At 37.9% G+C, this 15982-nt stretch overlaps 3 protein-coding genes across 3 annotated transcripts; 2 read left to right on the forward strand and 1 right to left on the reverse strand.

Moving 5' to 3' along the window:
* Window positions 1-893: 893 nt before the first annotated feature.
* On the forward strand, window positions 894-2848 carry LOC111470362 (UPF0496 protein At2g18630-like). Its single transcript, XM_023115922.1, has one exon. The coding sequence runs from the start codon at window positions 1420-1422 to the stop codon at window positions 2563-2565; it is 1146 nt and encodes a 381-aa protein (XP_022971690.1). The 5' UTR covers window positions 894-1419; the 3' UTR covers window positions 2566-2848.
* A 2627-nt stretch (window positions 2849-5475) lies between these two features.
* On the forward strand, window positions 5476-8284 carry LOC111470332 (pectinesterase-like). Its single transcript, XM_023115882.1, has 3 exons — window positions 5476-6190; window positions 6272-6529; window positions 7519-8284. Exons 1-3 carry the CDS (start codon window positions 5476-5478, stop codon window positions 8205-8207), a joined length of 1662 nt encoding a protein of 553 aa, XP_022971650.1. The 3' UTR covers window positions 8208-8284.
* A 5651-nt stretch (window positions 8285-13935) lies between these two features.
* On the reverse strand, window positions 13936-15664 carry LOC111470365 (geranylgeranyl pyrophosphate synthase, chloroplastic-like). Its single transcript, XM_023115926.1, has one exon. It carries the CDS (start codon window positions 15335-15337, stop codon window positions 14243-14245), a length of 1095 nt encoding a protein of 364 aa, XP_022971694.1. The 5' UTR covers window positions 15338-15664; the 3' UTR covers window positions 13936-14242.
* Window positions 15665-15982: the final 318 nt, after the last annotated feature.

A 15982-nucleotide genomic window follows, 5' to 3' on the forward strand; every position in this document is an offset into this window, starting at 1 on the left:
TTCCCTTTTTACAATGATGATTACGGACACGTACGCTACGATGATGATGGTGATCATTCCGTGCATGACACACAAGGGTTTGTTGACCTCCAAACATTACTACGGACAATTAGCTCGACTATGATGGGTCCAGGTGGGTGCGATCATTTGGAGATTCACGCTCGCACGTGTGGATCGTGTGTAAGGAAGTACTGCACATCAAATTTAGTCGAGAATGGAGGCCACCCCTAAGATGTTTTAACGGTAGGTCTCTAAAGCATGAGTTGTATGTGTTTGCATTTTTACGGCCCCTATAGTGGAGTCACTTACTGAGTATTTTTTGAAATACTCAGGCCGTGTGCTACATCATTTTCAGGTAAGACAAAGCACCCTTATACAACTAACAACGACATCGCAACTAAAGACCATAGCACGTGCATAGGCTAGTAGCATAATTAAATTTCCAAACTTGGGTTAAAATAAGTTGTTATGCATTTCATGTTTTTGAATTATTTATTATTATCATTTTTAATTTTGTTTCTTAATTATGTTTTTAAACACATAAGATCATGACAGTATTTTTAATGATGATGATAGGTTTTAAGATGAACTTATGATATTACGATGATGTTTTAAGAGTTAGATTTCTCATAATCACTCATGTTGAGAAGGCGGTAGCGACTTTAGGTTAATAAAAATCTAAAATTTTATACAAAATCAATTGAATCTTTCAACAAAATCCCAAAAAATTTATTGCGGATGAACTTTGTATCAAAATTATCATGAAAAGATTAAAATTTGCAACATTTATTAAGATCTAATCTAATGAAACTGAACCAATATATTTGGTTAAATTCAGAGTATATATTTGATTAAATAGCGATTTAGTGTTTAATCTTTAAATCTTAGTTCATGATCATGAAAAAGTGACGACTTGAGAAGGAAGTCGTTGGAAATTTCAAGTCCTCGATATGCCCACGAAGCCGCACCCAAAAAGATGAACAGAACGAAAATTCAACGGCGCGTGATTGGAAGAGCAACGAAATGATTGCTGTTCATATATGAATGAATGTTTTCTTTCACCGTCTTCCTCGCCGAGATCCCCTCCTCCATTTTCTAGGGTTTCTTTGGATTTCATCGTTCTCCTCTTCGATTCGTTGGATGTTTTCGATTCTTCTCACGAACTGAGGTATCTCGTTTCTTTTGAATTAATGGCGGCTGTTCTTGAGCTTTTACGCTGAATTTTGTGGATTTTTTTTAGTATTTTACTCTGTTTGACTGAAAATTTGAGATGGCGTTTCGGAATTTTTTACTCTCTTAGATCTTGTAAACTTGTTTGCTGGCTTAGTTGTTCTGTTTTTGAGATTCGAGCTTGTTCTTGTGTTAGTGAGAAATTTCCAATTTCGGAAATTTTGTTGAGGTCAAAATTATAGTCTGGAAATGTTGGGAGGACAATCTAGTAAGAACAAATCAGGTGGTGGAAATATTTCTCCTACTCCCTTCCCCACCAATGTTGATTCTCAGTATGCAGCTGCTTTTAGTTCTTATGAATCTGAGTATGAAAACAATCCAGATTTGCAATCCTTCGATGTTCGAGTGCAGGAACGAACGAGCCGAGCTCTCAATTCGCTTGCGAACAGAGTCGAGGTCGGTTCGTTATCGTTCGATGCACTCATGGAGATCACTGACTTTTTACTGGAAATGAATGAAGATGCTGTCAAGATTATCCTTGAAAGTAAAGAGGATGTGTGGAGCAACAAAGAATTGTTTAGGCTTGTGGATACATTCTTTGATAACAGTCTCAAAATGTTAGATTTCTGTGCGGCATTGGAGAGAAGTCTACGACGGAGTCGGGATAGCCAGTTCATTGTTAAGCTCGCTGTCCGACAGTTTGAGAGTTATGAGAATGGAGGTGATGGTGAGAGATATGTTAGGACATTTGAGCAGTTGAAGAAGTTCCAAGAGGCAGGGGATCCATTTGGTAAGGAGTTTGGGAAGTTGCTTAAGTCGTTGTATGATCGGCATGTTTCGACGTTCGATGACTTGCAATCTCAAAAGACGAAGCTCGACAAGAAATTTAGCTCCATGAAGACATGGAAGAGAGTGTCGAATGTCATTTTCATTACTGCATTTGCATCGGTTCTGATCTTCTCCATTGTAGCAGCTGCAATGTCTGCACCTCCTGTGGTGATTGCATTGGCTACTACATTGGCTGTTCCGATGGGGCCGATCGGTAAATGGTGTAACACGCTATGGAATCGTTACTTGAACAGCATCAAAGCCGATAAGCAATTTATGAGCTCTATGGAAGGTCACACTTACATAATTCTGAAGGACCTTCAGAACATTGATGTGCTCGTGCGGAGATTATCGAATAAGTTAGATTCGTTGTTGCAGAATGCCGATGTTGGCATTCGGGAACTCAGTGCTATGCAGCTCGTAATAGACGAGATCAAGAAAAACCTTGATGGTTTTGATGAGACCATTGAGAAGCTGAGTGTTCATGCTGCCAAATGCAGCTCAGATGTAACCAAGGCAAGGACAGTAATCCTTCAGAAAATGGCAAGGCATCCAACAGCTGATTAGCTTTGGAAAATAGAGATATGAGAAACTCTTATTCTCTATAACTCTTATTGTCTATATCTATTTATGATAATCTATGATGAACACCAAGATCTCGTTACTTCTTTGTTTCTTCTTTATATGGATGTGGGTTAATGTACTTAAATTGTGATCAAGGCACCCATTGACTTGGTTTATAGGTTCTTTTAAAATTAGCTTCGGCTTAGAGAAATGTAACGACCCTTAAGAAAATGTGTATAGTTTGCTCCCCGTCTTTTGTGGAAGAATGTCTTAAATGTTGTCCAAATCTGGGTAATACTTTCTTCTCCGAGGGCCACCTACTTCCATTGTACTACTTTGATTATCAGTCATGTAGTTTGAGCATTTTGTATCAATGATCTAGTCATTCTTGTAATCGATATGCTCTTCCATCACTACAATGAGTGTTAGCTCGTCTTCTTCTATGGCATATAGTACATTTGCATCTCATTCATCCTCCATCTCCTTATTGGAGTTGCCACATTGCTTTCAATGGGTTTTTTTCTTGGACCAACAATCTTTAGATATGTGGCCCTTCTTCTTGCAATTGTAGCAAATATCTTCAAATTTCTTTCAAGGTTTTGTAGTTCATTAGTGACTTCTTTCTTTGTCCATTTTTGTATCCACATTTCGTAGATAACTTATTGTTGCCTCGACTTTCACTTGTGTTTCTTCTTCACCTTTTAATGTGATGTCTCCCATTTGATTAGTCATGGTTTCTTAGCTAGCTAACAAAATTTTCAAACTCTACTATTAATGAAACTTCTGTATTCTAGTTGCAATCCGTGGATAATGATTCTCTTCATTCAAGCTTCTCCAATGACAAATTTTGGATCTAGTTTAGTAATCTCCCGACATATCGACTTAGCCCTGTGGAAGTACGGAGCAATCGTCATGCCTGTTGTGAAACTGATAACAACTCATTCTCTAGAAGTTGCAGTCTCATATCGTTCTTCTTTGAGAACAACACCACAAACATGTCTCATGCTTCTTTCGGTGTCTTGTTATCCCAAAAATGTGCCCCAACATCTTTTCTTCGATTGTGGTATTCAAGGCTAACATTGCTTTGGATGTTTTGATTTCTCCATTTGTACAAGGCACCTTTAGAATCATTCTCTGGCGGAGTAGTTTCACTCCCGCCAACGACCTTCTAAAGGTTCTATCATTGTAAATATGATATCATGCATGTTGCCCACGTGTGTTAGTTACTGTTGTTGAGTTTCTTAATTCCTCCAACGACTTGGAAGTCACTATCGTGTTGACAATACCTCAATAATAACAAACAAGTTTTTTTGACACAAATTTTGGAGAGTCACAAACTACTCATGACACAAAGAAACTAACTCACTAATAATCTCAATAAATCGTTCATGATGTGGAAGACTAGACAGAGCTGCAATCACATTCCATAGTATGAATTTCAAGAGATCAAACAACCTACAACCTTGCTCTGATACCATATTGTTGAATACAACTCTTTGTTGAAACACTCAACTCTTTATTAACACCAATTAAGAAGAGATTACAAGACACTATAGAAACTACTACACCCTGTTGTGCTTGAGACTGCTTAGAATTTCTTGAGATGAAAACCTTCGTTAAATTAAAGGGTAATAATTTATTTCTAAAATATCTAATCATTTATTCCTAAAATATCTAAATAAATATCTAGTGTCTCTAATCATTTTCGTAAAAGGACAATAGACTCTTACAATTATATTGGGGCTTCACACTGTTGGCCTAGTGATGATATTTTAACAAGAGTGGAGAGAAATTTCTACTCAATAGATAAACAGAGTCGAGGACGACACACACACAGACACCCCCACACGCACACGCACCTGCACACACACACGTCCACACACACACAATTTTTTTTTTGTTTGTTTTGATTTTCTACAAATAGGTCATTAAGCAAAAGACAGTTCAAACTTTGTCTACTCAAACTATGTTATAATATTAAAATTTGATTTTTAAAAATTATATTGAAAGAATATTACATTTTTGTTTGTAAACATTATATTGTAAAATAAAAACGAACTATTAAAAAACATTCTTTGAAAGAACCGTTTAAAAAAAGAAAAATAGAGAAAAATTTCGTGGGGATAGAAAATGAAATAGAGAACAAAGAGGTGTTTCTCTACGCCTCCTCCAAACTAGGTTGTTGACTTCTTCACTAAAAATGTTTCCCGAATTCTGTTTGAATTTTTCAGATCCAAGCTTCACGTTCGTTCAAATCTGACACTCAGTTTACGCGAGTGTTAAGAATATTTAGTACTAAATTATAGTTTACCATATATATCATATTTCATATTTTATTACAAGACAAACCTCTGCATTCTTACTATAGATATCTTTTTATTTCATAATTTATTTGATTATAAATAGATAACTTTCACACCATCGGTGGTTTTAACAAATATTCTTAGACGGAGATGGTGAAAACTTCCCTGTCCCTGTCTCGCTCTATGAACATCTCTAATCCTAATAAAAGGAGCCGATTACAACACTTGACAAATCCAAAATAATTGATCAAATACAAAATTCACGGGTGCAATTCTAACAAAACTCATAATTTGAGAAGATGATTGATCAAACTAAAAATTAAACCGTGTAATTATCATAATTCATTAATAGTTTAAGAACGATCGTAGTATATATATATATATATAAATCGTATCGAAAGATGTCGACAAGGAGCATATGATAAGACGTGGACAATGAACATTGGCAAAACCTCAAAGTTATTGGCCTTTGTGTATGCAACTAAACCATATTCATATAATATAATATACATATACTTGCATGCACGTTTCCTTCTTTCTCTCCTTCTCATTACACAAATTGCTTCCTATAAATAACCCAATCTCAATCAAACCCATAAAACACACCAACATGGCCTCCTCTTCAAATCCCATCTCTCTCCTCACATTCTTCTCTCTCCTCTTCCTCTTCCTCTTCACCTCGTCCTCCGCCGTTCCGACGGTCGAGGTTTGCCAATCCGCAACCTCCCCGTCCTTCTGCAAATCCTTCCTCCCCTCCTCCCCGGCCTCCGTCCACTCCCATTGTCGCTACACTCTCCATCACGCCCTGGTCCAAGCGCGCACCTTCATAACCCTCGTCGATCTCCAACTTACCCTCTTGCCTTCCTTCTCGGCCCTCCATGATTGCCGCTCCCTCGCCATGGCCAACCTCGACTTCATATCGAGCACCGTCAACACCGTCAACACCACGACCAATGCCCTTCCGTTTTACCAAGCCGATGAGATGATATCGTTGCTTAGCGCAGTGATCACCAATGTAGATACTTGTCATGATGGCTTAGCGGGCTCGGGCTTGGGCTTGGTTGATAAGGTGGTGAAAGCTATCTCCTTTGATAGACAGCTTTATAGTTTGTACCTTTCTTTGTTCAAAATGGGTTGGGTTTCTAAGACCATGAAGGCTCCTAAGTTGCCAAAAACTAACCATTTTGGGTTCGGGAATGGTCCGTTGAAGCTCAAAATGTCGCCCAAGGACCGCGCCTATTATGAGCGGTTGATGCATGGGAAGAAGCCAGCGGCTCGAAGGCTTCTTCAGACCAATAATGCTGATGATGGCATTTTGGTCAATGGTACGAACACTTGAATTTTTCTTATGCAAATTTGATTATTGTTATTATTTTCTTAATCTACATTGATTCTTTGTTCAATAGGTGTTGTTGCTGTGGACCAAAATGGAGCATATGACTTCACCACCATCAATGACGCCATTGCGGCAGCTCCCAACAAATCCACCGCCGCGAACGGGTACTTTTTGATCTTCGTCACCGCCGGGATATACATGGAAAGCGTAGTGGTTCCGAAAAGTAAAAAGTACGTGTTGATGATCGGAGAAGGTAACAACAGAACTATCATCACCGGGAACAAGAACGTCGTTGATGGCTCTACTACTTTCAATAGCGCGACCGTCAGTGAGTTCCTCTTTCAACGTATTCCTAATTTTAAAATTTATGAATCTCTCTGGCATTTTATATTAATATTTACGACGAAACAATATGAGTTGACTTCTCTTCCCTCGTATTCAAAATTGATCGAAAGAGAAAAAAAAAACCCTTTGTTTCAAAAGCTCAAATTTGAGCTGAAGTCTCTCTTCCATTATCTTTGTGTAATAGCCAAAGGCCACCGCTAGTAGATATTGTCTGTTTTGACTTGTTTGTATCGTCGTCAACTTCAGAATTTTAAAACGTGTCTACTAGGAAGAGGTTTCCACACCCTTATAAAGAATGTTTTGTTCCCTTCTCCAACCAATGTAGGAACTCATAATCCACCTCTCTTCGGGAGCTCAACGTTCTTGTTGCCTAATTTATATCATTTGTAACAGCCTAAGTCCACTGCTAGTAGATATTATCCACTTTAGCTTGTTAAGTATCACTTTTAACCTCACAATTTTAAAATGTGTGCACTAGGGATAAGTTTCTTCGTTGCTCTCTATAACCGATGTGGGATCTCACAATCCATCCCCCTTGGAGACCTAGCGTCCTCGCTAACACACCGCTCAGGATTGTACAAATGGTATCAGAGCCAGACACCGAGCGGTGTGTTAGCGAGAACGTTGGGCCCCCAAGGAGGGTGGATTGTGAGATCCCACAGCGGTTGGAGAGAAAAACGAAACATTTCTCACAAGGGTATGGAAACCTCTCCCTAACATCCGCGTTTTAAGACCGTGATGTTGACGTTAATACGTAACGGGGCAAAGTGAACAACATCTACTAACAGGGAGCTTGAGCTGTTATACTTCATATTTCCAACAATAGGTTTATGAACTTTCAAACGTGTTTAACACCTAGTTTTTTTCAAACGGATCCAAATATTTTAAGATTTCAAGAATTTAAATCTATTAATGATATGAAACTATGAATAATTAGGATCATCTTTAAAATTCTATCTTTCTTGCTGGCAGTCGTGGAGGGAACAGGGTTCTTCGGGGCAAACCTAACCATCACCAATACCGCCGGCGCCATCAAACACCAAGCCGTGGCGTTGCGAGTGAGCGCCGACATGACAACGTTCTACAGCTGCATATTCGAAGGATACCAAGACACTCTATATGCTCACTCCCTCCGCCAATTCTACCGAGAATGCGACATCTATGGCACGGTTGACTTCATCTTCGGCAACGCTGCTGTCGTCTTACAAAACTGCAACATCTACGCTCGCCTCCCTCTGAGCGGGCAATTCAACGCCCTCACAGCGCAGGGCCGGACCGACCAGAATCAGAACACTGGAATCTTCATTCACAAATGCACCATCAAACCGACTCCCGACCTCGCCGCTAGCCCCACCACCAAGAGCTACTTAGGGAGGCCGTGGAAGGAATTTTCTCGAACGGTTTACATGCAGTCGTTTATCGACGCCTTCATCGACCCTGCAGGGTGGAAGGAGTGGGACGGGACTTTGAATTTGAACACTTCGTATTACGCCGAGTTTGATAACTCCGGGCCGGGTTCCGACACTTCGCGGCGGGCGCAGTGGGCGGTTGGGGTAATCAACGCCACCGTTGCTAATATCTTCACGGTGTCTGAAATCTTGGCCGGAGATCAATGGCTGCCGCCCACCGCCGTGCCCTACAGCGGCGGTTTGATATCATAATTGAATTTGATTTTTGATTTTCTCGCGCTCTCTATCTCTTTTGTATTGATTTCTTTTGAAGGTGGTGATGATTTATGTATTCTACAATTTATTTTTTTAATGCTTTTATCACTTTTTAAATTGTAATAATTCAATTAATGATTTAATATATCTTTATTTCCTAGTTTTAATTTTATTAATCTTTTGTATCATATTATATTTAAAGGGTTACTTTAAATTTGATCTCGAATTCTCGTCAATTATTCTAATAATTTATTTTCCACATGATCATCTATACTATTAGGATACTTACCAATAAAAAAGAAGTCACGAGTCGAGACTCGCACTAGCAACACTGAACCACCGGATCATCTTAGCCCATGAATCCACACCAACCTGAACGACCTGATTTGGATGCACGCCTGTGGAGTTGAACCTAGAGTGATGGGCTTGATGTGGACATAGAAGACGATTGGGCTTGTGGAGCCATTTGAGTCAACCGTGGATGTCAACACGATTGACTCAAATGGCTCGTGACCCTGGCTCGACCTAGTTGGTCATGATTGGCTTGACAGCTTCAGTTGACTCCTCTTATCTTTAGTTAGCTAGTTTTTTTCACTTGAATCATATTGAAACGTCACGACATGTATGTAGTAACGATTTTATGATTAAGCGAAAAAGTAGGGTCGTTACAGCTGATCGTTCAAGTTTTGACGCTCCAACCGATTTCAGGGAGCTCGGTGGGATGCTGAATGGATGTGACAAAAGTATTGTATTCAAAACTTAAGACCTTAAAAAAAAATATTTGTGGTTTAGGTTCATCAATAGATGAAATGTAACGTCCCAGATCCACCGCTAGCAAATATTATTCTCTTTTGGGTGGGATTTCCCGTTCGGGCTTCCCCTCAAGGCTTTAAAACGCGTCTACTACGGGAAGGTTTCCACACCCTTATAAATGGTGGTTTGTTCTCCTCCTCAACTAATGTGGGACATCACTTGAAAGCTTGACGACAACATCGGACCAATGTGAGTCACAACTCCAACCAACCTAAATTTTGGACTGCTCAAAAAGATTTTTCCAACATCGGTATACACCCTTGTGGGAGATAGACATCGTAAGGTTGGCACCTAGGGTTCGACAAACAAAACGAGCAAGACACTGTGTGAGTGACAGTGATGATAGGAGAAGGGTCGTTGATGGCTATATAGTCAGATTGAGAGTCAGGGGCGGATGGGAGATAAGATTTTGAAATTTAGAGACTAAACAGTAGCGATATGCATGATACAGTTGTGTCCATTTTGGTTGAACTATATGATCGAATTTGAACTCGATTCACTAAATTCTAGAGCAAAGAAACCAAATTTTGATGAACTGATTTTTGCTTTGATTTGAAGCGAGGTTGGTTACAAACAACGTGTAAAAAAGTTGATCACGACTATGAACGTTGACGTGAAAGATAAATCGAAATTTCTATTATATCTCAGAAATACCGACTAAATAAGACAAAAATATCAATAAAATATCACTAAATGTACCATAAAAATTTTAGATTTATTAATTTAAATATATTTTATGAATTCGTGCTCCACGATACCTTAAGGATTATTTTAAAAAATATTCTATAATTAATATAAAAAAAACCTCAATTATAAATACGATTTAGTTTTATATAAATAGTTCAAAGCATACCAAAATTTTATAATTAAGTTCATCATTTATTTTAATTTTTAATTTTGTCATCAAAAATGTTTAATAAGGCAAGGGACATTTTAAATGAAATTAGGAACAAAAAATAAAAATAAAAAAAATAATAAAAATAAAAACTTTATGCATCACTTAAAATCAACGGTCGAAAATTGATTTATATTAGTGGATAAGATTGAAACATGATAAATTGTCTCTGTCAACCATTTTTTTTTATTTTAATTTTTTAGTCAAAAAGTTCTTTATATTTGATTAAATGCAAATGCAGGATCGAAGTAAGTTCATGTGAATTAGAATCGAGGGAAGATAACAATTCGAGACAAGGAAATTAATGCAAAAGTTATGGGAAGTTTCTTCGGTAGGCACAAAGGGAAGGAAGAAGGCGTGTGGGTCCGTGAGTAGGTGAATTCACCCGCCCATGGGAGCTCGTGAGTTGGTATGTTCCTACCTGTTTAACCTCGGTTTATTTGTTCTTTGATCCAATTTCAACATTGCCCTTAAAATTATTTATTGTAGGATCTATTAGAGCAATTTGGTGAGCATTGCTCGAATTAGGAGGGGTTCACATATACGCTTTATATTTAGACCCCTAGAGGTTTGTTAGATAGATTCACGTGATGATATTGTCTCAAGAATCAGGGATTCACACGTGCGCTTTATATTTTGCCTAATGATACACAACTTGCCCATTAATAGGCCATGTGGAACCACCTAAGTGACACACTGAGTGCTATGAATTTGTTTGATTGTTGAGCGGTTAGCTATTTCAGACCCCATTTAACCTAGTAGACAAGCCGTATTTGACTTATAAAAATATTGCATATGAGGTCAGAGATTACAAATAAGCATTATTAGAGAAGATACATAGAAGTTAGTCCGAATACCCTGGAAAACTCCATTATAGCAAACGAAATACCAAGACTCCTTAGAGTAAAAGAGTTAAATAGTCTTAAATGAATGTCTATCACTAGAAGCGGCATGAGAAATTGCACGAGACAATAATTCGGTTTAGATATGAGACAGACGTTCAAAATCAATAAATTATCCAAACTAGAAGGAACTAACCCAAAGTTTATAATTAGGCCTCGAATTCAGTTAACCCAAGTTAATAAAGTAAATAATTAACAATTTACCAGTTAACTACTTACCATCTAGTAATTTTATATTTATTAGACTGATTTTCAACATTTTACCGATGTAGAGGATGTTACTCGATAGAGTCAAGATTGTAAATAGAATGTTTAATGTTTGCAAAGAGGTTAGCGATATAATAAATTTGTTAGGAGTAATTATCGAAAAAATTTATATATTATTTATATAAAATTTTGTTAACATTTAATTTATTTTAAAAAATTAATTAATTAATTATTGAGGTTAGATTTCAAAATTATTATAATTAGTTATTTAATTATAAGAAACCAATAGTATTCTTTTAAAAATATATATTTAATTTATTTTGACAAAAGAAATTAAATAAATGAATTACTTATTTATTAAAATTATTTTAATTCTCTAAAATTAAATAATATAATAAAATGGTTTAAAATTTATCAGCAAAGTATTTTTTTAAAAAAAACTATAAACTTCTTAATATATTTTATATATTTTTATTTGGATCGGGTCAATTTGAGTATTTTATCCCATGAACTCGAAACCGAACCGAGTTAATTCGAGTTTAGAAAAATGAACAGAAACCGACTCGAAAAGTTAATCCAATCCAATCCAACTCTTATAGTTCGAGTTGGGTTGGTCCGGGTTGTCGGGTTGAATGTACACCCCTAGAAGGAATGCATTTAAACCCAACTCCAATGTAGTGAACTCGGACGTGATGTATCGAAGTTGGTGTGTGAATTAGTTGGCATCGAATGCAAGAGTTGCTAAAATTCAAGAAGAGTAGAATTTTATACACTTCAATAACAATAATAGATAGTATGATTTATATTTTTTTTTCGAGAATGACAGTGGTAGGTCATCACTATTTGATGATGGTGGATCAGGGAAGGAGCGTTTTACTTTAAGTCACCGGATGTGGGTTGTAGTCAAGCTTCCGACTCTTTAAGTTTTTTTGCTCGTTTTTTATCAGAAGTTTGTAATTTCGTTTTTGTCTCTTGTTTCGAGCAGCAAAACTATCTTTTATGTATACTTTTCTCAATTTCGTTGCTATCGCAGGTTGTATGCAATCAGTTAGATCATATAGATATCCCTTCAACACAATATAGGTCATTGAAAGGATCTTAGAGATCCACCAATATACGAAAGCCAGAATCTTTCAGAAAACAGATTCCTATTCGAAGAGCCAAGCATAAACGGTAAAATAAAATAAATAAAATAAAAGGCCAAAATTAAAAAATGACATCAGCACAAATATAAAAATAAATAAGTAATAAGGGAAATGTGTGATAATATAAATACAAAATAACAAAGTAAAAGGAGTTACCGACAACGAATACGCCAAATTTTTTATAAAATAACATGGAAAAAAATGAAATTTGTGTAATAATTATGAAATATTACGTCAGCATATAATATAATATATTTTTCAAAATTAGATCTATCGTATTTGTATAAAATAATTACCTTAATATTAAAATTTGTACATTTAAGAAAGTAAAATTCAAATTGGATAATTAAGTAATCATATATATATATATATATATATATATATATATATTTATATAAGATTTGTCTAAATTAAGTGTCAAAATAATTTGAACCACGAAGGAATCTCGATTTTTAAAATTTATAAAATATGAAATCACAAAGAATCTCTCTAGTAGGTGCGTTTTGATGAGGCTAACGACGATACATAATGGGCCAAACCTCGAGCAGTTATAAATTGTATCAAAGCTAACTACCAGGCAGTGTGTCTGCGAAAATGCTGACCTCAAGGGGATGGATTGTGAGATTTCACATCGGTTGGAGATGAGAACAAAACATTTTTTATAAGAGCGTGGAAACCTCTTTCTAATAGGCGCGTTATAAAATTCTGAGACTTACAACTATACGTAACAGGTCAAAGCGGACAGTTCCGCTACTAGATAAACTTCTTCCCATATATTAATGACCAAAAAAAATTCTCGTCGAAACGTTGTTATCGTGTATTGTAAAGGTTATGTTATGTGTATTGTTCTTAATTTAAAATGAAACCACAAGCCAAACTAAGAATCTCGATTTTTAAAAACAAAAAGTTGTTATCTTGATTTATCTTGATTTCTTTCGATTCTTGCACGCCGCTACTAAATGAACTTTTTACCGAAATTTTAATGACCTAACAAGATCCCTGATCTGAACGTTTTTATCGTGTATTGTTCTTCGTTAGATTCCTTTTTTTCAAAAGTAATAGAGAATGGTAAAGAAGTTGCAAAGAGCAATAGAAGAAACTTTGATTCAAGAAAAATGAGTTATTGAATCGTTGTGTTGGCGGCAAAGCACCAAAGACGAGGCTTGTGAGCTATCAACCATCCAAAGATGAGCTCTCTTCATTTAGGCTACCAAACCCGAACTCCAAATGCAGGCTAAACAACTCTCCGAAATCCACCTCGAGACTTCACGGACCTCAGTTCCTAACCCCGACCCTGCCCCTTAAAAGATTGAGAAGTACAAAGCTACACCAGTAGATATTGTCCACTTTGGCCCGTTACAAACACTATTAGAACCCGTCACTATGTAACAACTCAAGCCTACCGCTAGCAGATATAGTCCTATTTGGGCTTTACTAGGGATAGGTTTCCACACCCTTATAAAGAATGGTTCGTTCTCTTCCTCAACCGACGTAGGATCTCACATACCAGAGGTGTAAAACACTGGTAGGATTAGGATTAGACCCTCACCATAGTAGACGCGTTTTAAAATCGTGAGGCTAACGACGATACGTAACGAGCCAAAACGAATAAGAGCTTGAAACTGTTACAATTTCCCTCCGAGTACAAACAACAAATTCATCGACAAAGAAGAGATAGTTCAGAGAGCTACAACAGACAAGAACAGTCGGACATAATGAGGATGGATATCAGCATTTGCAGAACATGAAGAACATGTTTGAAGAACCAGCAATTCCAGAACATGTTCATTGTAAAAATGGCTAACATAATGGCTATAAGTAGTTATGCTTGATATAAAGGAAGTGTTTCAATACAGATTTTGAGAGCTTTTATGAGTATCAGTACAACACTGAAAGATACACAAAAGGGTTGAACCAAAAAAAGAACTAAACTAAACTACAGAGAAGATCATAAGAATGGCAAAGAACACAGAGTCCAGAATCCAGAATTCAAGAAGAAATTGATATCAAACTCAAATTCAGAAGGCCCAAGATTCAGTTTCAATGCAATTCTAGAACACAGAGAGAGTATCAATTTTGCCTGTAAGCAATATAATTAGCCAAAGCAATCAATGGAGCAGCCTTCTCAGGATCAAACCCAGAGAGCTGATCCTGAGCATCTCTGTTTAATTTTTGAGCGAACTCTCTGGATTTTTCAATGCCCATGAGTTTTGGATATGTAACTTTATCAGCAACCAAATCCTTCCCGGCAGTTTTCCCCAATTCGTTTGAAGATTTTGTGACATCCAGAATATCATCCACTACCTGAAATAGCAATCCGATGTACCTGGCGAAGTTTCGGAGTTTCTCAACTTCCTCGTTCGATCCGCCGCCGAGAATGGCTCCAAGAACCACTGCCGCTTCCAAAAGAGCGGCGGTTTTATGCAAATGGATGAATTCAAGCTGCTGAAGGCCTGCATCCGCCGCTCCTTCGGAGTTAATATCAACAACTTGGCCGGCGACGAGGCCCTCAGACCCAATCGACTTCGCTAACTCTCCAATTGCTCGAACGATCCGCGGCGGCGCTACGCCGATCGTCGACACCGCAACATGCTCAAAAGCGAAAGCCAAAAGCGCATCTCCAGCGAGAACAGCAACGTCCTCGCCGAATACCTTGTGATTTGTAGGTTTTCCTCGGCGCAAATCGTCGTTATCCATACAAGGAAGATCGTCATGGATCAAGGACATTGTGTGTATCATTTCCACAGCGCAAGCCGCCGGCATCGCCATGGATTCATTCCCGCCGACGAGTTCACACGCCGCTATGCAAAGAACAGGACGAACGCGCTTCCCGCCCGCCATTAAAGAATACCGCATCGCTTCATGAATCTTCAATGGTTCTCGAAGAAAAACCGCAGCATCCAAAGCTCGATTCACGGAATTCCCCTTCTGAACCATATACTCCTTGAAATTGAAAGTAGGTTTCCCTTCCTCCTCCTCCGTCAGAGTCTCCTCCTTGGCTAGAACTGCATAGACGGAAAGAGACGAAATCGACGACCTGGATAACCTCCGCCCCGAAATCACAAACGATTTCGACCCTCTTTTCAATGGAAAACTACTGGATCTACAAGCTTGAGTGAAAATGGAGCATGATTGAAGCGACGCTGCCAAACTCACCGCACTCATCGTAACCTTGAAAATTCCTGGAGATTGATGGATATTGAGACTCAAAAATGGATACACAGAAGCAGAAATGAAGAGAGGAGGGTGAGCAGAGAGTCAATAAAGGGCTGTAGAGTCCACGCTGCAGTGCCCACCAAAGAAACCCATAGACGTGGAGGAGAAATGGAGATGGGTTTGGTGGTGGGTGAAGCACTACACAGAGACCAACCAAGGAAGGAAGAAGGATTGGGGGAAAAGTGTGGAGATTGGATGGATGACGTTGCCAACGCCCATTGGGTTCATATCACAATCCCAAATCTCCCTTTATTGTGCCAAAATCGTGACACATTTGCTCATCCGTTTCGCCAAAGAATATATCTATACTGCCGGCCATAGCATACCCATTTTGTTGCTTTTGTGTGAACCAACTTATCAAGTATATACTCTCACCCACCATCAACTTCGGTTTACAAAAATCTTTCGAACTATTGGAGACGAGAACAGAGTGCGAGCAAGATGTTCACTCTCTAGGGTGGATTCTAAGTGGTATGATATTGTCCACTTTGAACCTAAGCTCTCATGGCTTTGCTTTGGGCTTCCCCAAGGCCTCATTTCAATGGAGTTAGTCTTCCTCATTTATAAACCCATGATCATTCCCTAAATTAACCA

Source organism: Cucurbita maxima, unplaced genomic scaffold (genome assembly GCF_002738345.1).
Source record: "Cucurbita maxima cultivar Rimu unplaced genomic scaffold, Cmax_1.0 Cma_Scf00044, whole genome shotgun sequence".
Lineage (NCBI taxonomy): Eukaryota > Viridiplantae > Streptophyta > Magnoliopsida > Cucurbitales > Cucurbitaceae > Cucurbita > Cucurbita maxima.

Coding starts and splice junctions, on each gene's coding strand:
- LOC111470362 (XM_023115922.1), top strand. CDS start 1,420: ATGTTGGGAGGACAATCTAGTAAGAACAAATCAGGTGGTGGAAATATT.
- LOC111470332 (XM_023115882.1), top strand. CDS start 5,476: ATGGCCTCCTCTTCAAATCCCATCTCTCTCCTCACATTCTTCTCTCTC. Junction 6,191..6,271: donor TGATGGCATTTTGGTCAATG/GTACGAACACTT, acceptor TTTGTTCAATAG/GTGTTGTTGCTGTGGACCAA. Junction 6,530..7,518: donor TTTCAATAGCGCGACCGTCA/GTGAGTTCCTCT, acceptor TCTTGCTGGCAG/TCGTGGAGGGAACAGGGTTC.
- LOC111470365 (XM_023115926.1), bottom strand. CDS start 15,337: ATGAGTGCGGTGAGTTTGGCAGCGTCGCTTCAATCATGCTCCATTTTC.